Here is a 23,963-nt window from a genome sequence, read left to right as displayed (position 1 = left end):
ACACACACACACGTGTATATGTGATTGGGAATATCTGTATATGTGTGTGTATATATGCATGTATAAGTATGCATTTGCACAAATATATATCTGTGTATGTATACATGTGCAAATGTGTATTTATACGTAAGTATGTGTATATATGTACGTGTATGTATATGTATACATGTGTATGTATGTGTGTATATATGAATGTATGTATATGTATACATGTGTATGTATGTATGTATATATGAATATGAAGGTATACATGTGTGTGTATATGTGTACATCTATATGTGGTATTTATACATATGCGTATATGTGCATATGTATACATGTGTATGTGTGTATAGATGTATCTGTATGTATACATGTGTATGTGTAAATGTGTATTTAAACATAAGTATGTGTATATTTGAATGTGTATGTATACTTGTGTATGTGTGTATGTGTATATGTACGTGTATAAGTATACATGTGTATGCATGTGTGTATGTGTGTATGTATACATGTGTATGTGTATATGAGTATTTATAAATACACATGTGTATGTGTGTATAGACATATCTGTGCATGTATACATGTATAAATGTGTATTTAAACATAAGTATGTCTATATGTGTATGTGTACGTGTATGTGTATAAGTATACATGTGTATGCATGTGTGTATATGTGTATGTATACATGTGTATATGAGTATTTATACATATGTGGATATGTGCATATGTATATGTCTATTTATACATGTGTATGTGTAAATGTGTACTTATACGTAAGTATGTGTATATGTGTGTGTATACATGCATACATGTACATGTGTATATATATATATGTACGTGTATGCATATATGTGTATATCTGTATCTATATATGGGTATGTATACATGCATATGTGTATATATGTGTGTGTGTGTGTACATTTATTTGTGTATTATGTCTGTGTATATATGTACATTCTGGGTTCCAGCCTGAACTGGACAGGAGCTACTCAAGGTACTGGATTCAAAACCTTGGACAGCACAGAAATCAAAAGTTCGGACTAGAACCCGAGGCGGGGTGAGGTCTGACCGATTCCTTGAGGGAGTCGTCGTCCACGTCGAAGTTGGAGGTGTCGGCGGGGCTGGCCACCTCGGGCAGGTAGGGCGGGGGGCTGCGCCGGAGGTTCTCCCAGTCGATGCCCTTGAAGAAGGGGTGGCGCTGGAAGTCCCGGACCCCCTCCTGGCCCAGGCGCAGCTCCTGGCCGCACAGCAGCGCCCGGATCAGGGCCTTGGCCTCTTCCGAGACGTCCGTGATCTCCGCCGGGAACTGGAGGTGGTCCTGGAGAAGACAAGGCAATAAAGGAGTGGTTCCCAAAGTGGTACTTCCCAAGGGCCGGACACAGGGCTGAGCACCTGAGGCGCCTGTTAGGACATAGGGGGCGGAGCTAGAGGAGTGGGCGTGGCTTCTTCCCAAGAGCCTGAGACAGGGCTGAGCATCTATACCTTTCCTGAGGCGCTTGCTGGGACACAGGGGGTGGAGCTAGGGAAGGGGGAGGGGCCTCCTTCCAAGAGCCTGAGATAGGGCTGAGCCTCTATATTTCCCCTGAGAGGCCTTTTAGGACTAAAGGGCAGGGCTAGGAAGGGGGCGTGGCCTTTTCCCAAGAGCCTGAGACAGGGCTGAGCCTCTATATCTCTCCTGAGAGGCCTTTTAGGACTAAATGGCAAGGCTAGGGGTGGGGGCGGGGCCTCTTCCCAAGAGCATGAGATAGGGCTGAGCCTCTATATTTCTCCTGAGAGGCCTTTTAGGACTAAAGAGCGGAGCTAGGGGAGTGGGCGGGGCCTCTTCCCAAGAGCATGAGACAGGGCTGAGCCTCTATATTTCTCCTGAGAGGCCTTTTAGGACTAAAGAGCGGAGCTAGGGGCGGGGCCTCCTTCCAAGAGCCTGAGACAGGGCTGAGCCTCTATATTTCTCCTGAGAGGCCTTTTAGGACTAAAGAGCGGAGCTAGGGGCGGGGCCTCCTTCAAAGAGCCTGAGACAGGGCTGAGCCTCTATACTTCTCCTGAGAGGCCTTTTAGGACTAAAGGGCGGGGCTAGGGGAGTGGGCGGGGCCTCTTCCCAAGAGCATGAGACAGGGCTGAGCCTCTATACCTCCCCTGAGGCACTTGTTAGAACACGGGGGTGGGGTATAGAGGTTCAGCCCCATCAGGCACTTGGTAAGAGGCCCCGCCCCCTCCTCTAGCCCCGCCCCCTGTGTCCTGGCAGGCACCGCAGGACAGGGATAGAGGCTCAGCCCTGACTCAGAGCTCGTAACTCCGCCCACCCCAATTTTTCAGCAGTCGCAGCTCTCCCTCCCGACTTACTTCGTGGTTCATGATCTTGCCGTAGGTCTCCACCAAGGACTCGGCGTAGAAGGGGGTCTCGCCAAAGAGGAGCTCGTACATGCAGACGCCCAGCGACCACCAGTCGCACTCCGGCCCGTACTTCCCTTTCCGGTCCTCCATGGCTTGCAGGATTTCCGGGGAGATGTAGTCCGGGGTGCCCACCGCCACCGGAGACACCACCTGAGCCGGAAGAAAGAGATTTCATTATAATAACCGTGAGCTACGAATTCCATGGTCCCATAGCACTGACCCTGGGAGATGTAGTTTCACAAGGTCTTCACAGCCCTACGGAGCTACAAATCCCATTGTCCCGTAGCATTGACCCATGACGGTGAATCCTGGGATTTGTAGCTTCACAAGGTCTTGGCAGCCCTGCCAAACTATAAATCCCACTGTCCGTGGCATTGACTCATGGCGGTGAATCCTGGGAGATGTAGTTTCACAAGGTCTTCGTAGCCCTACCAAACTAAAAATCCCATGGTCCCAGAGCATTGATTCATGGCAGGGAATCCTGAGACTTGTAGTTCCACAAGGTCTTCGCAGGCCTATGGAACTACAAATCCCACTGTCCCGTAGCAGTGAATCAGCACCCCAAAGAACCAAACCGAATCTAAAGTTGACCAAAAACTGATTTGTAACCCTTTTGGTATTAATTCTGGAGAGTGGTCCTTGGTCAATGCCATCCGTGATCAAAAAAAAGTTGGGAACCACTGCTCTACAGCCTCCCAAATCAAGCCTGCGGAGAGTCACAACAACAACAACAACAACATAGTCTCACTGTTCCATCCGGACGCAGGCGGAGGCAGGATCCGAAATCAGCCAGGCGGATGTGACCATTGGTGTCGATGAGGATGTTGTCCGGCTTGATGTCCCTACAGAATTGGGAGCAACACAAGTGAGCCTTGAGGACGGCAACACGAGACTGGGAGGTTACTGTAAAGTATTGATATCGACTAAGGTTCTTTCAGGCAGGGGGGAATCTTTTTATCCCACCGCTGCCACCAATTGTAAAGAGCTAATAACGACTGAAGCCCAATTTGGAAATATGCAGCCACCGAAGACGCAGGGAGATGTTCACTTTTACTTTAAAGGGTAGCGCAACTTGGTTTAGAATATATGCGACAGAGGCTTAGATGTTGGAAGAACAATAACAAGTTTATTCAGGCACAGAGCTTAGTGGTTACAATGTTGTTTCTCACTTAGAGGTATTCTTATTAACAGTTAAACTACTAGAATGAGATGAATCAACTCTCTAAAGCAGGGGTCCCCAAACTAAGGCCCGGGGGCCGGATGCGGCCCTCCAAGGTCATTTACCCGGCCCCCGCCCTCAGTTTTAGACTTAGGCTCACCCAAAGTCTGAAATGACTTGAAGGCACACAACAACAACAGCAACAACAATCCTACTTAACTTGACTATCTCATTGGGCAGAAGCAGGCCCACACTTCCCATTGAAATCCTGATAGGTTTATGTTGGTTAAAATTGTTTTCATTTTTAAATATTGTATTGTTCATTCATTTACTAATATTGTGCTATGGTAATAATATAATATATTGTGTATACATATAATATTGATAATAATATTATAATGTAGTACAATATAATATTTAATTATTATGGTATTTCTACCCCGCCCTTCCCACCCAGTAGGGGACTCAGGGTGGCTAATAATAATATTAATACAATGTAATAATATTGTATAATATAATAATATTAATTATATATTAAATGTAATATTACTAATAATAATATGGTACAGTGGTATAGTACAATATAGTAATATATAATGCTAATATTGTGCTATGCTAATAATATAATATATTGTATGTACATACAACTTGTAAGCTGCTCTGAATCCCCTTTGGGGTGAGAGAGAGTGGAGTATAAATTTAGCAAATAAATAAATAAATAAATAAATAAATAAATGATTGTTGTTGCGGGGTTTTGTACTGCAAATAAGACATGTGCAGTGTGCATAGGAATTTGTTCATTTTTTTTCAAATGATAATTCGGCGCCTCAACAATCTGAGGGACCATGAACCGGCCCTCCACTTAAAAAGTTTGAGGACCCCTGCTCTAAAGTATCACTTCTTTTACTTAAAGTAGTGAAAACTTCTTCCTCTGCCACTTTTAAACTGTTACAGTAGAGTCTCGCTTATCCAACGTAAACGGGCCGGCAGAACGTTGTATAAGCGAATATGTTGGATAATAAGGAGAGATTAAGGAAAAGCCTATTAAACATCAAATTAGATTATGATTTTACAAATTAAGCACCAAAACATCATGTTATACAGCAAATTTGACAGAGAGTAGTTCAATATGCAGTAATGCTATGTTGTAATTACTGTATTTACGAATTTAGCACCAAAATATCACGATGTATTGAAAACATTGACTACAAAAATGCATTGGATAAGCGAGTCTTGGATAAGTGAGACTCTACTGTACTTCAATGGGTCTCTGTGAGTCCAGCTGGGATTGGTTCCCAAAGTCTGAAACTTGGACTATCCAGTGACTTTAAACCACAGTCACCCCTGTGATATACTATCACAGATTCTCTGTTCCTTACCAGGACACAGACTGCATTAAATAAGTCACCAAACTTATATAAAACCGACTCAAAATGAACAATTGAGTCTCCTTGATCCCATCAACCTGGAATCAATCTTCCCTGTGCCTCAACAGAGCACAGACTGACCCTCGTTTTTTAAACTCTGCACTTCTTCAACTAAAGGCCTACTTCTCCATGGCAACCAGCCTCTGAGTGCTGAGGTGCAATAACTGTAATACTTACCCTTTTAAAACATAAACACACAATTAAACATAACATCGGTAAACCAAAATTCGTACTTCATTACAGTTACACTCTGCAGCAACATTGGAAATGAAGTTCTGTCCCTGGATTGAAAGCGTTGTTCCCCGTTTACCTGTGGACGTATTGGAGCTGGTGGAGGGAGTCGATGGCCAGGACCATTTCGGCCAAGTAGAAGCAGGCCATCTCTTCGGGCAAGCGGTCCTCGAATTTGCTCAGGAGGGTGAGCAGGTCTCCGCCGGCGTAGTAATCCATGACTAAATACTGCAAAAAGAGCGAAAAAAACAGAAAGTTGCATACTGGGTTCTAGGTCCTGGGTTCTAGGTACATTTCTTCAACTTTGACAGTTATCCTAAGGCACTGACACCTGTCCAAAAGGAGCACAAACACAGACGGTTGTGTCCCAGGTTCTAGGTCATGAGTTCTAGGTCCCGGGTTCTAGGTATGTTTCTTCAACTTTGAAAGTTATCCTAAGGCACTGACATCTGTTCAAAAGGAGCAAAAATACAGACGGTTGTGTCCCGGGGTTCTAGGTCCCAGGTTCTAGGGACATTTCGTCAACTTTGACAGTTATCCTAAGGCACTGACACCTGTCCAAAAGGAGCAAAAACACAGACGGTTGTGTCCCAGGTTCTAGGTCATGGGTTCTAGGTCCTGGGTTCTAGGTGCATTTCTTCAACTTTGAAAGTTATCCTAAGGCACTGACACCTGTTCAAAAGGAGCAAAAATACAGACGGTTGTGTCCTGGGTTCTAGGTCCCGGGTTCTAGGGACATTTCTCCAACTTCGAAAGTTATCCTAAGGCACTGACACCTTTCCAATTGGAGCAAAAACACAGATGGTTGTGTCCCGGGTTCTAGGTCCTGGGTTCTAGGGACATTTCTCCAACTTTGACAGTTATCCTAAGGCACTGACACCTGTGCAAAAGGAGCACAAACACAGACGGTTGTGTCCCAGGTTCTAGGTCCCGGGTTCTAGGTCCCGGGTTCTTAGGTCCCGGGTTCTAGGTACATTTCTTCAACTTTGAAAGTTATCCTAAGGCACTGACACCTGTCCAAAAGGAGCACAAACACAGACGGTTGTGTCCCAGGTTCTAGGTCATGAGTTCTAGGTCCCGGGTTCTAGGTATGTTTCTTCAACTTTGAAAGTTATCCTAAGGCACTGACATCTGTTCAAAAGGAGCAAAAATACAGACGGTTGTGTCCCGGGTTCTAGGTCCCGAGTTCTAGGTACATTTTTTCAACTTTGAAAGTTATCCTAAGGCACTGACACCTGTCCAAAAGGAGCAGAAACACAGATGGTTGTGTCCCGGGTTCTAGGTCCTGGGTTCTAGGTCCCGAGTTCTAGGTACATTTCTTCAACTTTGACAGTTATCCTAAGGCACTGACACCTGTCCAAAAGGAGCAAAAACACAGACGGTTGTGTCCCAGGTTCTAGGTTCTAGGTCATGAGTTCTAGGTCCTGGGTTCTAAGTCCTGTGTTCTAGGGACATTTCTTCAACTTTGACAGTTATCCTAAGGCACTGACACCTGTCCAAAAGGAGCACAAACACAGACGGTTGTGTCCCAGGTTCTAGGTCCCGGATTCTAGGTACATTTTTTCAACTTTGAAAGTTATCCTAAGGCACTGACACCTGTCCAAAAGGAGCTAAAATACAGACGGTTGTGTCCCGGGTTCTAGGTCCTGGGTTCTAGGTCCAGTTTGAATCCACTTGAACTCAGTCGTACAAGATCCTGGGAGTTGTAGTTTCACAATATCTTCGCAGCCCTAGCAAAACTACAAATCCCATGCCTCCAGGACCTTGACCCATGGCAGTGCACTCTGGGAGTTGTAGTTTCACAAAATCTTCGCGGTCCTTCCAAGCTATACATCCCACGATCCCACAGCATTGATCCATGGCAGGGAATAATGGGAATTGTAGTTTCAAAAGGTCTTCGCAGCCCTACCAAACTACAAATCCCACGGTTCTGGAGCACTGAACCCTGGGAGTTGTCATATGAGAGAGTCCTTTGCCTTCTCTTTGCGAATTTGAATATATTATTATTATTATTATTATTATTATTATTATTATTATTATTATTATTATTATCGTCGTCTAGGGACTCACCAGACTACAACTCCCAGGGTCCCACAGCATTGAGCTATCTATCGTGGGTTAAAGTGGTATGAAACCACGTTAATGCTACAGTGAAGATGCCCTTTTTGAACCCTTGCTTACCAAGTAGTGCTCATCTTGGAAGGCGTAGTGCAACGTGGTGATCCATTGCTGGTCCCCATGAACGAGGACGTCGCGCTCCTCCCGGAAACAAGCCGTCTGTAAGGAAACAAGGCGATAAAAGCATTGAAACCACAGTCCACGAATCTGATAGAACCTAGAATTTGTGGCTGGTCTCCCATCCAAATCCCAACCGGGGCTAGCCCTGCTTAGCATCCCAAAATCCGCCGTTTTCTACAACGGGAAATGGGGCAAACCTCGTCTCGTTTCAAGCCAACTCCACGAATGCGACAGAACCTAGAATTTGTGGCCGGTCTCCCATCCAAATCCCAACCGGGGCTGGCCCTGCTTAGCATCCCAAAATCCGCCGTTTTCTACAACGGGAAATGGGGCAAACCTCGTCTCGTTTCAAGCCAACTCCACGAATGCGACAGAACCTAGAATTTGTGGCTGGTCTCCCATCCAAATCCTAACCGGGGCTGGCCCTGCTTAGCATCCCAAAATCCGACGTTTTCTACAACGGGAAATGGGGCAAACCTCGTCTCGTTTCAAGCCAACTCCACGAATGCGACAGAACCTAGAATTTGTGGCTGGTCTCCCATCCAAATCCCAACCGGGGCTGGCCCTGCTTAGCATCCCAAAATCCGACGTTTTCTACAACGGGAAATGGGGCAAACCTCGTCTCGTTTCAAGCCAACTCCACGAATGCGACAGAACCTAGAATTTGTGGCTGGTCTCCCATCCAAATCCCAACCGGGGCTGGCCCTGCTTAGCATCCCAAAATCCGACGTTTTCTACAACGGGAAATGGGGCAAACCTCGTCTCGTTTCAAGCCAACTCCACGAATGCGACAGAACCTAGAATTTGTGGCCGGTCTCCCATCCAAATCCCAACCGGGGCTGGCCCTGCTTAGCATCCCAAAATCCGACGTTTTCTACAACGGGAAATGGGGCAAACCTCGTCTCGTTTCAAGCCAACTCCACGAATGCGACAGAACCTAGAATTTGTGGCTGGTCTCCCATCCAAATCCCAACCGGGGCTGGCCCTGCTTAGCATCCCAAAATCCGACGTTTTCTACAACGGGAAATGGGGCAAACCTCGTCTCGTTTCAAGCCAACTCCACGAATGCGACAGAACCTAGAATTTGTGGCTGGTCTCCCATCCAAATCCCAACCGGGGCTGGCCCTGCTTAGCATCCCAAAATCCGACGTTTTCTACAACGGGAAATGGGGCAAACCTCGTCTCGTTTCAAGCCAACTCCACGAATGCGACAGAACCTAGAATTTGTGGCCGGTCTCCCATCCAAATCCCAACCGGGGCTGGCCCTGCTTAGCATCCCAAAATCCGACGTTTTCTACAACGGGAAATGGGGCAAACCTCGTCTCGTTTCAAGCCAACTCCACGAATGCAACAGAACCTAGAATTTGTGGCCGGTCTCCCATCCAAATCCCAACCGGGGATAGCCCTGCTTAGCATCCAAAATCCGCCGTTTTCTACAACGGGAAATGGGGCAAACCTCGGCTCTTTTCAGCATTTCCCATTTGTGCAGGATCTTCATGGCGTAGACCTTGTCCGTCTCCTTCATCCGGACCACCGCCACCTAAGAGACAAATTTGCATATGCGTAATGAGATTCCTTACGAGATGGGACCCACATCTTATAGGAATTTAACTAAGTCTGTATTGACTCTCCCCGTGTTTTGGGTTTCTGAATATTTGCATCTGTATCGTGATATATCTTAATCATATTATATTGCTATATTATGCCTTGTTGTTGTTGCTGTTGCTGTTGTTGTTGTTGTTGTTGTTGTTGTTATGTTTCATATGCACTTATGCTCGTAGCCTTAACCAAAATGTTTGGGACCGGGAATATTGTATGCTTCAATATGTAACAAAATTTAGAAAAAAAAAATATTATTATTATTATTTGGAAGGAATCCCAGACCAGACTCAAACTATTATTATTATAATTATTATTATAATTATTATTATTATTTGGAAGGAATCCCAGACCAGACTCAAACTATTATTATTACTATTATTGTTGTTGTTGTTGTTGTTGTTGTTTGGAAGGAATCCCAGACCAGACTCAAACTATTATTATTATTATTTGGAAGAAATCCCTGAACAGACTCAAACTATTTATTATTATTATTTTATTGTATGACATAGCAAACAAGATAATAATAATAATAATAATAATAATAATTATTATTATTATTATTATTATTATTATTATTATTATTATTGGAAGGAATCCCAGACGAGACTAAAATTATTATTATTATTATTATTATTATTATTATTATTATTATTATTATTTGGAAGGAATTTTTATTATTATTATTATTATTATTATTATTATTATTTGGAAGGAATCCCAGACCAGACTCAAACTATTATTATTATTATTATTTGGAAAGAATCCTAGACCAGACTCAAACTATTATTATTATTATTATCAACACAACGACGTTGTATGACACAGCAAACAAGATAGAGATGCTGGATTTCGTTTCACAAAATCACAACTCGAACACTTCCCAAGTGTCTAGGACTGTGTGATGTATTTTCTGATGATGTGTGCAGATCCCAGTAGGGTGGCCTTTTGCAGTTGGCAGATGGTGGTTTTGTCAATGTCTATTGTTTCCAAATGCCGGCTGAGATCTTTTGGCACAGCACCCAGTGTGCCCATCACCACCGGGACCACCTGCACTGGTTTCTGCCAGAGTCTTTGAAGTTCAATCTTGAGGTCCTGATAGCGGCTGAGTTTTTCCTGTTGTTTTTCATCTATGCGACTGTCACCTGGGATGGCAACATCAATGATCCAAACCTTTTTCTTTTCTACAACTGTGATGTCTGGTGTGTTGTGTTCCAGAACTTTGTCAGTCTGGATTCGGAAGTCCCACAGTATCTTTGCATGTTCATTTTCCAAGACTTTTGCAGGTTTGTGATCCCACCAGTTCTTTGCTGCTGGGAGGTGGGACTTGAGGCATAAGTTCCAATGAATCATTTGGGCCACATAGTTGTGCCTCTGTTTGTAGTCTGTCTGTGCGATTTTCTTACAGCAGCTGAGGATATGATCCATGGTTTCGTCGGTTTCCTTGCACAGTCTGCATTTTGGGTCATCAGCTGATTTTTCGATCTTGGCCTGAATTGCCTTTGTCCTGATGTCTTGCTCCTGGGCTGCAAGGATCAGGCCTTCTGTCTCCTTCTTCAGGGTCCCATTCGTGAGCCAGAGCCAGGTCTTCTCCTTATCAGCTTTTCCTTCCATTTTGTCAAGGAACTTTCCATGCAGTGTTTTGTTGTGCCAGCTGTCAGCTCTAGTTTGTAGTGCGGTTTTCTTGTACGGGTTTTTTGTCTGCTGTGTTTTGAGGAGTTTCTGATTTTTGACTTCAATCAAAGCAGGTTCTTCACTTTGCTTTCCATATTCTGCCAGGGCATGTTCTTCTTCTTTAACTGCTTGTTTTACTTGTAAGAGTCCTCTGCCCCCTGATCTTCTAGGCAGATACAGCCGGTCAACATCATTGCAAGGGTGCAGTGAGTGATGAATGGTCATGAGTTTTCTTGTTTTTCTGTCCAAATTGTCCAGTTCCACCTGTGTCCAGTTTATAATGCCAGCAGTATATCTTATGACAGGTATGGCCCAGGTGTTTATGGCCTTGATGGTGTTGCCTCCATTGAGCTTGCTTTTGAGAATTTTTGGAAAGAATCCCAGACCAGACTCGAACTATTATTATTATTATTATTATTATTATTATTATTATTATTATTTGAACTACTGCTACTATTATCACTATTACTAGTATTATTTTTTATATTTAGCTTGACCGGATTATTTAAATAAGTCATTTTTTAAATAGTACTTAAAGCATAAGATGGTAGGATCCTATGATTCAAGCATTTCGGGTAAATAAATACGGGCCACTCACCTCTCCGAAGGCCCCTCGGCCAATCACCTTCAAGATCTCGAAGTCATCTCTGCGAAGAAGCAACTGCTTTGCTTTGGTGGCCAAAGGAGTGGCTGGAAGGAGAAAAAAGACAAAATACTCCGATCGTTGAGTGGCTCATTGGTCGACCTTCGAATCGTGCCTTTTGTTTTGGAGAAGAAGTCCCAGAATCCTCCAGTTTGAGTCTGGTCTGGGATTCCTTCCAAATAATAATAGGACATGGGGGCGGGGCCAGGGAAGGGGCGGGGCCTCTTCCCAAGTGCCGGAGACAGGGCTGAGCATCTAGGGTGCCTGTTAGGACACAGGGGGCGGAGCTAGAGGAGGGGGCGGGGCTTCTTCACAAGCATGTGAGACAGGGCTGAGCCTCTATATCTCTCCTGAGAGGCCTTGTAGGACTAAAGGGCGGGGCTAGGGAAGGGGGCGGGGCCTCCCTGTAAGAGCCCGAGACAGGGCTGAGCCTCTATACCTCTCCTGAGAGGCCTTTTAGGACTAAAGGGCGGGGCTAGGGGCAGAGGCGTGGCCTTTTCCCAAGAGCGTGAGACAGGGCTGAGCCTCTATACCTCTCCTGAGAGGCCTTTTAGGACTAAAGGGCGGGGCTAGGGAAGGGGCGGGGCCTCCTTCCAAGAGCCTGAGACAGGGCTGAGCCTCTATACCTCTCCTGAGAGGCCTTTTAGGACTAAAGGGCGGGGCTAGGGAAGGGGCGGGGCCTCCTTCCAAGAGCCTGAGACAGGGCTGAGCCTCTATACCTCTCCTGAGAGGCCTTTTAGGACTAAAGGGCGGGGCTAGGGAAGGGGCGGGGCCTCCTTCCAAGAGCCTGAGACAGGGCTGAGCCTCTATACCTCTCCTGAGAGGCCTTTTAGGACTAAAGGGCAGGGCTAGGGAAGGGGCGGGGCCTCCTTCCAAGAGCCTGAGACAGGGCTGAGCCTCTATACCTCTCCTGAGAGGCCTTTTAGGACTAAAGGGCGGGGCTAGGGAAGGGGCGGGGCCTCCTTCCAAGAGCCTGAGACAGGGCTGAGCCTCTATACCTCTCCTGAGAGGCCTTTTAGGACTAAAGGGCGGGGCTAGGGAAGGGGCGGGGCCTCCTTCCAAGAGCCTGAGACAGGGCTGAGCCTCTATACCTCTCCTGAGAAGCCTTTTAGGACTAAAGGGCGGAGCCAGGGGAGGGGGCGGGGCCTCTTCCCAAGAGCATGAGATAGGGCTGAGCCTCTATATCTCTCCTGAGAGGCCTTTTAGGACTAAAGAGTGGGGCTAGAGGAGGGGGCGGGGCCTCTTCCGAAGAGTGCGAGACAGGGCTGAGCCTCTATACCTCCCCTGGGGCGGGATATAGAGGTTCAGCCCCATTAGGCACTTGGGAAGAGGCCCCGCCCCCTCCTCTGGCCCCGCCCCCTGTGTCCTGGCAGGTGCCGCAGGACAGGGATAGAAGCTCAGCCCTGCTTCAGAGCTCGTAACTTCGCCCATCCCAGTCCTGGCCGCCCATTAGTTTTCTGTATCATACTATGTTGTTGTGTCAATAATTATAATAATAATAATAATAATAATATAATGATGGCGTCTCCTTCCCTGGTACTTTCCAAGAAGTGTCTATATGGTCATCTGTCAGGAGGGATCAGATGGTGTCCTGCCTGACTCTATGATTTCATACTAATATTACTACTAATAATAATAATCGATGATGATGATGGCCTGATTCAATAACAATAACGATAATAATAATAATAATTGATGGCCTGATTCAATGATGTTGATGTTGATGAAGATAATAATCATCATTATCATAATTGATGATAACCTGATTCAATGATGTTGATGATGATAATAATAATAACAACAACAATAATAATAATTGATGGTCTGATTCAATGATGTTGATGTTGATGATGATAATAATCATCATTATCATAATTGATGATAGCCTGATTCAATGATGTTGATATAATAATAATAATAATAATAATAATAATAATAATAACAACAGCAACAACAATAATAATTGATGGCCTGATTCAATGATGTTGATGATGATATTATTAATCATCATTATCATAATTGGTGATAGCCTGATTCAATGATGTTGATGATGATAATAACAACAACAACAACAACAACAACAATAATAATTGATGGCCTGATTCAATGATGTTGATGATGATGACAATCATCATCACCATTGTCATTGACAATCATCATCATCATCGTCATTGATGGCCTGATTCAATGATGTTGATGTTGATGAAGATAATAATCATCATTATCATAATTGATGATAACCTGATTCAATGATGTTGATGATGATAATAATAATAATAATTATTATTATTATTATTATTGATGGCCTGATTCAATGATGTTGATGTTGATAATAATCATCATTATCATAATTGGTGAAAGCCTGATTCAATGATGTTGATATAATAATAATAATAATAATAATAATAATAATAACAACAACAGCAACAACAATAATAATTGATGGCCTGATTCAATGATGTTGATGATGATATTATTAATCATCATTATCATAATTGGTGATAGCCTGATTCAATGATGTTGATGATGATAATAACAACAACAACAACAACAACAATAATAATTGATGGCCTGATTCAATGATGTTGATGATGATGACAATCATCATCACCATTGTCATTGACAATCATCATCATCATCGTCATTGATGGCCTGATTCAATGATGTTGATAATAATAATAATAATAATAATAATAATAATAATAATAATAATAATTGATGGCCTGATTCAATGATGTTGATGATGATATTATTAATCATCATTATCATAATTGGTGATAGCCTGATTCAATGATGTTGATGATGATAATAACAACAACAACAACAACAACAATAATAATTGATGGCCTGATTCAATGATGTTGATGATGATGACAATCATCATCACCATTGTCATTGACAATCATCATCATCATCGTCATTGATGGCCTGATTCAATGATGTTGATAATAATAATAATAATAATAATAATAATTGATGGCCTGATTCAATGATGTTGATGTTGATGATGATAATAATCATCATCATAATTGGTGATGGCCTGATTCAATGATGTTGATGATGATAATAATAATAATAATAATAACAATAATAATAATTGATGGCCTGATTTAATGATGTTGATGATGATTATCATCATCATCATCATTGATGATGGCCTGATTCAATGATGTTGATAATAATAATAATAATAATAATAATAATAATAATAATAATGGATGATGGTGTCTCCTTCCTTGGTGGTTTATGAGCAGCAGCTATATGGCTCTCTGTTGGGAGGGATTAGATCAGGCATGGGCAAACCTGGGCTGTTAGGAATTATGGGAATTGAAGTCCAAAACACCTGGAGGGCCCACGTTTGCTCATGCCTGGATTAGATGGTGTCTTGCTTCATGGCAGAAGGCGGTCAGACTAGATGGCCTTTGGGGGTCCCTTCCGATCCCGTGATTCCAGGAGACGGCAGAACAAGAACCGGGGTGCCTGATCCTGCTGAGCCGCCCTGACCCGACTTGTTCTCCTTCCTCCTGGTGCGCAGGGTGGGGTGCTGTCAATCTCGACGTGCCCCGTCATGCCTTTTTCCCACAGATGCCGAACCCCCAAATATCCCCATTGAGACGCCTCGGAGACACCCAAAGGGACACCCACACCGTCAAAAAGACAAGGCACTAGTCCTCAAGTTTTCATATTGGTGTTAAGCCAACTACAACTCCCATCATCCCCTTTAGGGATACTTAGAATGCTTCCCTTCCTCTTGGAAGCAAGCCTTAGGCCAACTACAACTCCCATCATCCCCTTTAGGGGCTCTCAGGATGTCTTGGAAGCAAGCCTTGGGCCAACTACAACTCCCATCATCCCCTTTGGGACCCTCAGGATGTCTTGGAAGCAAGCCTTGGGCCAACTACAACTCCCATCATCCCCTTTAGGGACCCTCAGGATGTCTTGGAAGCAAGCCTTGGGCCGACTACAACTCCCATCATCCCCTTTCGGGACCCTCAGGATGTCTTGGAAGCAAGCCTTGGGCCAACTACAACTCCCATCATCCCTTTTGGGACTCTCAGGATGTCTTGGAAGCAAGCCTTGGGCCAACTACAACTCCCATCATCCCCTTTAGGGATACTTAGGATGCTTCCCTTCCTCTTGGAAGCAAGCCTTAGTCCAACTACAACTCCCATCATCCCCTTTTGGGACCCTCAGGATGTCTTGGAAGGAAGCCTTAGTCCAACTACAACTCCCATCATCCCCTTTAGGGACCCTCAGGATGTCTTGGAAGCAAGCCTTGGGCCAACTACAACTCCCATCATCCCTTTTGGGACTCTCAGGATGTCTTGGAAGCAAGCCTTGGGCCAACTACAACTCCCATCATCCCCTTTAGGGATACTTAGAATGCTTCCCTTCCTCTTGGAAGCAAGCCTTAGTCCAACTACAACTCCCATCATCCCCTTTAGGGATACTTAGGATGCTTCCCTTCCTCTTGGAAGCAAGCCTTGGGCCAACTACAACTCCCATCATCCCCTTTAGGGACCCTCAGGATGTCTTGGAAGGAAGCCTTAGTCCAACTACAACTCCCATCATCCCCTTTCGGGACCCTCAGGATGTCTTGGAAGCAAGCCTTGGGCCAACTACAACTCCCATCATCCCCTTTAGGGATACTTAGAATGCTTCCCTTCCTCTTGGAAGGAAGCCTTAGGCCTACTACAACTCCCATCATCTCCAAATTGCACTTGGGAAGCGGAGGGGCCCCTCGTGCGAATCCTTCCATCCCGTTCCCTTTGTTCCCAAACTCTTTCCACTCCGAGAACGCCGGGCTTGGGCTCAGGCTTGCCCAGAGGAACCAGCGGGACCGCATTCCTCGCCAAGCAACAAGGGTGGGGACTCTCCTCGCCTGGGAGTCAAGGCCAGAGGCTGCTACTCGAGAAGCAGGAGCCGGGTGGACATCTGTCGGGAGGGATTCGATGGTGTCTTCCTTTACGGCAGAAGAGGGCTGGGCTGGAATGCCCTTGGGGTCTCTTCCAACTCTATACTTCCAAAATAATAATAATAATAATAATAATAATAATAAAGTGAAGAACCTGCTTTGATTGAAGTCAAAAATCAGAAACTCCTCAAAGCACAGCAGACAAAAAACCAGTACAAGAAAACCGCACTACAAACTAGAGCAGAATCAGTACAAGAAAACCGCACTACAAACTAGAGCAGAATCAGTACAAGAAAACCGCACTACAAACTAGAGCAGAATCAGTACAAGAAAACCGCACTACAAACTAGAGCAGAATCAGTACAAGAAAACCACACTACAAACTAGAGCAGAATCAGTACAAGAAAACCGCGCTACAAACTAGAGCAGAATCAGTACAAGAAAACCGCACTACAAACTAGAGCAGAATCAGTACAAGAAAATCGCACTACAAACTAGAGCAGAATCAGTACAAGAAAACCGCACTACAAACTAGCAGAATCAGTACAAGAAAACCACACTACAAACTAGAGCAGAATCAGTACAAGAAAACCACACTACAAACTAGAGCAGAATCAGTACAAGAAAACCGCGCTACAAACTAGAGCAGAATCAGTACAAGAAAACCGCACTACAAACTAGAGCAGAATCAGTACAAGAAAACCGCACTACAAACTAGAGCAGAATCAGTACAAGAAAACCGCACTACAAACTAGCAGAATCAGTACAAGAAAACCGCACTACAAACTAGAGCAGAATCAGTACAAGAAAACCGCACTACAAACTAGAGCAGAATCAGTACAAGAAAACCGCACTACAAACTAGCAGAATCAGTACAAGAAAGCCGCACTACAAACTAGAGCAGAATCAGTACAAGAAAACCGCACTACAAACTAGAGCAGAATCAGTACAAGAAAACCGCACTACAAACTAGAGCAGAATCAGTACAAGAAAACCGCACTACAAACTAGAGCTGACAGCTGGCACAACAAAACATTGCACGGAAAGTTCCTTGACAAAACTGAAGGAAAAGCTGAGAAGGAGAAGACCTGACTCTGGCTCACGAATGGGACCCTGAAGAAGGAGACAGAAGGCCTGATCCTTGCAGCCCAGGAGCAAGACATCAGGACAAAGGCAATTAAGGCCAAGATTGAAAAATCAGCTGATGACCCAAAATGCAGACTCTGCAAGGAAACCGACGAAACCATTGATCATATTCTCAGCTGCTGTAAGAAAATCGCACAGACAGACTCCAAACAGAGGCACAACTATGTGGCCCAAATGATTCATTGCAACTTATGCCTCAAGTACCACCTCCCAGCAGCAAAGAACTGGTGGGATCACAAACCTGCAAAAGTATTGGAAAATGAGCACGCAAAGAGACTGTGGGACTTCCGAATCCAGACCGACAAAGTTCTGGAACACAACACACCAGACATCACAGTTGTGGAAAAGAAAAAGGTTTGGATCATTGATGTCGCCATCCCAGGTGACAGTCGCATTGATGAAAAACAACAGGAAAAACTCAGCCGCTCTCAGGACCTCAAGATTGAACTGCAAAGACTCTGGCAGAAAACAGTGCAGGTGGTCCCGGTGGTGATGGGCACACTGGGTGCCGTGCCAAAAGATCTCAGCCGGCATTTGGAAACAATAGACATTGACAAAATTACGATCTGCCAACTGCAAAAGGCCACCCGACTGGGATCTGCACGCATCATCTGAAAATACATCACACAGTCCTAGACACTTGGGAAGTGTTCGACTTGTGATTTTGTGATACCAAATCCAGCATATCTATCTTGTTTTCTGTGACATAATAATAATATTATTAATAATAATAATAATAGATTGTGGCATCTCCTTCCCTAGTGGTTTCCAATCAGGGACTGGATGGCCATCTGTTGGGAGGGGTTAGAGGGTTAAACCGGATGGCTCTAGGAGTCTCTTCCAACTGTATGATTCTATTATTATTATTATTATTATTATTATTATTATTATTATTATTATTAGACGATGGTAATGATTGTTTCTAAGCAGAGGCTGGATGGCCATCTGTCAGGAGGGATTTAATGGTGTCTTCTTGCCTGGCAGAAGAGGGTTAAACCGGATGGCTCTACGAGTCGCTTCCAACTGTATGATTCTATTATTATTATTATTATTATTATTATTATTATTATTATTATGACCGACGATCGTAATGATTGTTTCTAAGCAGAGGCTGGATGGCCATCTGTCGGGAGGGATTTAATGGTGTCTTCTTGCCTGGCAGAAGAGGGCTAAACCGGATGGCTCTAGGAGTCGCTTCCATCTGTATGATTCTATTATTATTATTATTATTATTATTATTATTATTATTATTATTATTATTATCATCGACAATCGTAATGATTGTTTCTAAGCAGAGGCTGGATGGCCATCTGTCAGGAGGGATTTAATGGTGTCTTCTTGCCTGGCAGAAGAGGGCTAAACCGGATGGCTCTAGGAGTCGCTTCCAACTGTATGATTCTATTATTATTATTATTATTATTATTATTATTATCATCGACAATCGTAATGATTGTTTCTAAGCAGAGGCTGGATGGCCATCTGTCAGGAGGGATTAGATGGTGTCTTCTTGCCAGGCAGGAGGGGATTAAAGTTGTTTTCCTGCCCAATAATTCCATCGTGATTTGAAGTTTCACCTAAAACAAACCTAAAGGCACTGGATCCGGTCTGATTGTGGATGCTAAGCAGGGCCAGGCCTGGTTAGGATTTGGATGGGAGACCGATATTTTCCAATTTTGGAAGAAAAAAAAAAAGGAACGACAGAATCGTCTCTGAGTCTTCTTCGCCTAAGAAAAACACCGAGAATATCGACGTTCCCGCCCTTAAGATGCTGCAAGCCGAACCCAAGCTTCCACGAAAAGAAGAAAATCCCATCCGACAATCAAATATCTTTGACAACCCAAATCTTGCCAAACCAGTTGCCTTGGCGATAGGAACAACAAATAAATATATTCAGAGGAGGAGGAGGCGGCTTGTTTTGCCGTCCGTCAAGCTCCAAATTGTAGGAAAAACCACCCAAGTACCTTGGAAAACTAGAAATCCCACCCTGGAATCTGCAAGGAGGAAACCCAGACCTGTTTGCTCCAGTTACTGTGCTATTGGGTTCATTCTACATTGTGGAATTACTCCAGTTTGGTACTACTTTTAACTACCATGCATGGCTCAAGGCAATGGAAGCCTGGGAGTTGTAGTTTCACAAAGATATTTGTGGCCCTTCCAAACTACAAATCCCATGGTTCCAGGGCATTGACCCATAGCAGGGAATCCTGGGAGTTGTAGTTTCACAAGATCTTCGCAGTCCATCCAAACTACAAATCCCATGGTTCCAGGGCATTGACCCATAGCAGGGAATCATGGGAGATGTAGTTTCACAAGGTCTTCGCAGTCCATCCAAACTACAAATCCCATGGTTCCAGGGCATTGACCCATGGCAGGGAATCATGGGAGATGTAGTTTCACAAGGTCTTCGCAGCCCTTTCAGACTACAAATCCCATGGTTCCGGGGCATTGAGCCATAGCAGGGAATTGTGGGAGATGTAGTTTCACAAGGTCTTCGCATCCCTTTCAGACTACAAATCCCATGGTTCCGGGGCATTGAGCCATAGCAGGGAATCATGGGAGATGTAGTTTCACAAGGTCTTCGCAGCCCATCCAAACTACAAATCCCATGGTTCCAGGGCATTGACCCATAGCAGGGAATCATGGGAGATGTAGTTTCACAAGGTCTTCGCAGCCCATCCAAACTACAAATCCCATGGTTCCAGGGCATTGACCCATAGCAGGGAATCATGGGAGATGTAGTTTCACACGTTCTTCGCAGTCCATCCAAACTACAAATCCCATGGTTCCAGGGCATTGACCCATAGCAGGGAATCATGGGAGATGTAGTTTCACAAGGTCTTCGCAGCCCATCCAAACTACAAATCCCATGGTTCCAGGGCATTGACCCATAGCAGGGAATCATGGGAGATGTAGTTTCACACGTTCTTCGCAGCCCTTCCAAACTACAAATCCCATGGTTCCAGGGCGTTGACCCATAGCAGGGAATCCTGGGAGTTGTAGTTCCACAAAGATATTCGCAACCCTTCCAAACTAAGTCCCATGGAAGGGAATCATGGGAGATGTAGTTTCACAAGGTCTTTGCAGCCCTACCAAAACTACAAATCCCATGGTTCCAGGGTATTGACCCATAGCAGGGAATCATGGGAGATGTAGTTTCACAAGATATTCGCAGTCCTTCCAAAACTACAAATCCCATGATTTCGGGGCATTGTCCCATGGCAGGGAATCCTGGGAGATGTAGTTTCACAAGGTCTTTGCATCCCTAGGGGAATATATGTGTATATATATATATATATATATATATGAATAACAACAGTAACAATACAGGTAATGTATTCCCGGCCAAAAAAATCGCGACACCCGCCTCCACCAAGCCGCCGGACTTGAAGAACAGGTTGGGTTGGGAAGCGTAGTTTCTCATGCCGAACAGCCAAGGGCACAAAATAAAAAATAAAAAATAAGGAGAGAGATGGGATTGGTGAGCCAGCCAAGAGGTTGGTTTCAGTCTGCCACAGGGCAAAAAAAGGAAGACGGGACGCTCTGCAAGTTCCACTTTCTTCCCCCAAAACTACAACTCCCAGTGTCCCCTAGCATCATTTGCAGAAGTCCATTTGCAGGTGTTGGAGTTGGGATTTTGTCGGAGGTGTGACATTGCCTTCCTCTGAAGGCTGAGAGAGTGTGGCTTAGTAGCTAAGACCCATTATTATTATTATTATTATTATTATTATTGGAGCTCCCGGTGGCGCAGTATGTTAAAGCGCTGAGCTGCTGAACTTCCGGACCAAAAAGGTCGCAGGGAGCGGAGTGAGCGCCCACTGTTAGCCCCAGCTTCTGCCAACCTAGCAGTTTGGGAACATGAAAATGTGAGTAGGTGAATAGGTACTGCTCCGGTGGGAAGGTTAACGGCGCTCCAAGTACTCAAGCCAATGGTCACATGACCTTGGAGGTGTCTAAGGACAACGCCGGCTCTTCGGCTTAGAAATGGAGATGAGCACCAACACCCAGAGTGTGAGTAGATCAATAGGTACTGCTCCAGCGGGAAGGTAATGTTGCTCCAAGCAGTCATGCCAATGGTCACATGACCTTGGAGGTGTCTAAGGAGAACGCTGCCTCTTCGGCTTAGAAATAGAGATGAGCACCAACCCCCAGAGTGTGAGTAGATCAATAGGTACTGCTCCAGCGGGAAGGTAATGTTGCTCCAAGCAGTCATGCCAATGGCCACATGACCTTGGAGGTGTCTAAGGACAACGCCGGCTCTTCGGCTTAGAAATGGAGATGAGCACCAACACCCAGAGTGTGAGTAGATCAATAGGTACTGCTCCAGCGGGAAGGTAATGTTGCTCCAAGCAGTCATGCCAATGGTCACATGACCTTGGAGGTGTCTAAGGACAATGCCGGCTCTTCGGCTTAGAAATGGAGATGAGCACCAACCCCCAGATAAATAATACTACTACTAATAATAATAATAATAATATGTTATTATTATTATTATTATTATTATGACACAGCAAACAAGATAGACATGCTGGATTTCGTTTCACAAAATCCCAAGTCGAACACTTCCCAAGTGTCTAGGACTGTGTGATGTATTATTATTATTATTATTATTATTATTATTATTATTATTATTATTATTATGACACAGCAAACAAGATAGATATGCTGGATTTCGTATCACAAAACCACAAGTCAAACTCTTCCCAAGTGTCTAGGACCGTGTGATGTATTATTATTATTATTATTATTATTATTATTATTATTATTATTATTATTATTATTATTATGACACAGCAAACAAGATAGATATGCTGGATTTCGTATCAAAAAATCACAAGTCGAAAACTTCCCAAGTGTCTAGGACTGTGTGATGTATTTTCGGATGATGTGTGCAGATCCCAGTCGGGTGGCCTTTTGCAGTTGGCAGATGGTGATTTTGTCAATGTCTATTGTTTCCAAATGCCGGCTGAGATCTTTTGGCACGGCACCCAGTGTGCCCATCACCACCGGGACCACCTGCACTGGTTTCTGCCAGAGTCTTTGAGGTTAAATCTTGAGGTCCTGAGAGCGGCTGAGTTTTTCCTGTTGTTTTTCTTCAATGCGACTGTCACCTGGGATGGCGACATCAATGATCCAAACCTTTTTCTTCTCCACAACTGTGATGTCTGGTGTGTTGTGTTCCAGAACTTTGTCAGTCTGGATTCGGAAGTCCCACAGTATTATTATTATTATTATTATTATTATTATTATTATTATTATTATTATTATTATGTGTTTATATCCTACTTTTTCTCTCCACAAGGAGACTCAAAGCAGCTATTATTATTATTATTATTATTATTATTATTATTATTATTATTATTATTATGTTTGTTGATATCTCACTTATTCTCTCCACAAGGAGACTCAAAGCAGCTATTATCATTATCATTATTATTATTGTTTGTTTGTTTACATCCCACTTTTTCTCTCCACAAGGAGACTCAAAGCAGCTATTATTATTATTATTATTATTATTATTATTATTATTATTATTATTATTATGTGTGTTTATATCCCACTTATTCTCTTCACAGGGAGACTCAAAGTGGCTATGTTTCTATTATTAGTATTATAATGCATTATTATTATTATCGTTATCATCATTAGGCCAACTACAACTCCCATCATCCTTCCCAGGGCCTTTAGAGACCCTCAGGACCCTTCCCCATAGAAACAAGGGGTGTTTTCTGGCAACTACAACTCCCATCACCCCTCCTAGGCTTCCCTTCTTCTTCCCCTTAGAAACAATGAGTGCTTTCTGGCAACTACAACTCCCATCATCCCTCTTAGGTTTCCCTTCTTTTTTCTCCTTAGAAGCAAGTAATGCTTTCTGGCAACTACAACTCCCATCATCCCTCCTAGGCTTCCCTTCTTTTTCCCCTTAAAAGCAAGGAATGCTTTCTGGCAACTACAACTCCCATCATCCCTCCCAGGGGCCTTTAGAGACCCTCAGGACCCTTCTCTTCCCCTTAGAAGCAAGAATAAGGCCAACTACAACTCCCATCATCCCCCCCAGAGGTCTTTAGAGACCCTCAGGACCCTTCCCCATAGAAACAAGGGGTGCTTTCTGGCAACTACAACTCCCATCATCCCTCCCAGGGGCCTTTAGAGACCCCCAGGACCCTTCCCTTCCCCTTAGAAGCAAGAATAAGGCCAACTACAACTCCCATCATCCCTCCCAGGGGCCTTTAGAAACCCTCAGGACCCTTCTCTTCCCCTTAGAAGCAAGAATAAGGCCAACTACAACTCCCATCATCCTTCCCAGGGGTCTTTAGAGACCCTCAGGACCCTTCCCCATAGAAACAAGGGGTGCTTTCTGGCAACTACAACTCCCATCATCCCTCCCAGGGGCCTTTAGAAACCCTCAGGACCCTTTTCTTCCCCTTAGAAGCAAGAATAAGGCCAACTACAACTCCCATCATCCCTCCCAGAGGTCTTTAGAGACCCTCAGGACCCTTCCCTTCCTCTTAGAAGCAAGAATAAGGCCAACTCCAACTCCCATCATCCTTCCCAGAGGTC

At 44.2% G+C, this 23,963-nt stretch overlaps 1 protein-coding gene across 3 annotated transcripts in view; it reads right to left on the bottom strand.

The window, feature by feature from the left end:
* Positions 1-23,963, bottom strand: part of cdc42bpg (CDC42 binding protein kinase gamma) — a 63,461-nt gene that overhangs the window by 38,687 nt on the left and 811 nt on the right. For all 3 annotated transcript variants that reach the window (XM_062965455.1, XM_062965456.1, XM_062965454.1), the window contains exons 2-8: positions 11,300-11,391; positions 8,885-8,968; positions 7,372-7,467; positions 5,270-5,418; positions 3,122-3,215; positions 2,323-2,523; positions 1,052-1,300 (exon numbers count right to left, since the gene is read on the bottom strand). In XM_062965455.1, coding sequence (XP_062821525.1) covers positions 1,052-1,300; positions 2,323-2,523; positions 3,122-3,215; positions 5,270-5,418; positions 7,372-7,467; positions 8,885-8,968; positions 11,300-11,391 — 965 coding nt within the window. The remainder of the gene's footprint in view (positions 1-1,051; positions 1,301-2,322; positions 2,524-3,121; positions 3,216-5,269; positions 5,419-7,371; positions 7,468-8,884; positions 8,969-11,299; positions 11,392-23,963) is intronic.

This window comes from Anolis carolinensis, unplaced genomic scaffold (assembly GCF_035594765.1).
Source record: "Anolis carolinensis isolate JA03-04 unplaced genomic scaffold, rAnoCar3.1.pri scaffold_14, whole genome shotgun sequence".
NCBI lineage: Eukaryota > Metazoa > Chordata > Lepidosauria > Squamata > Dactyloidae > Anolis > Anolis carolinensis.
The sequence above is the reverse complement of the archived record's forward strand: the minus strand, read 5'-3'. Positions and strand labels throughout refer to the sequence as shown.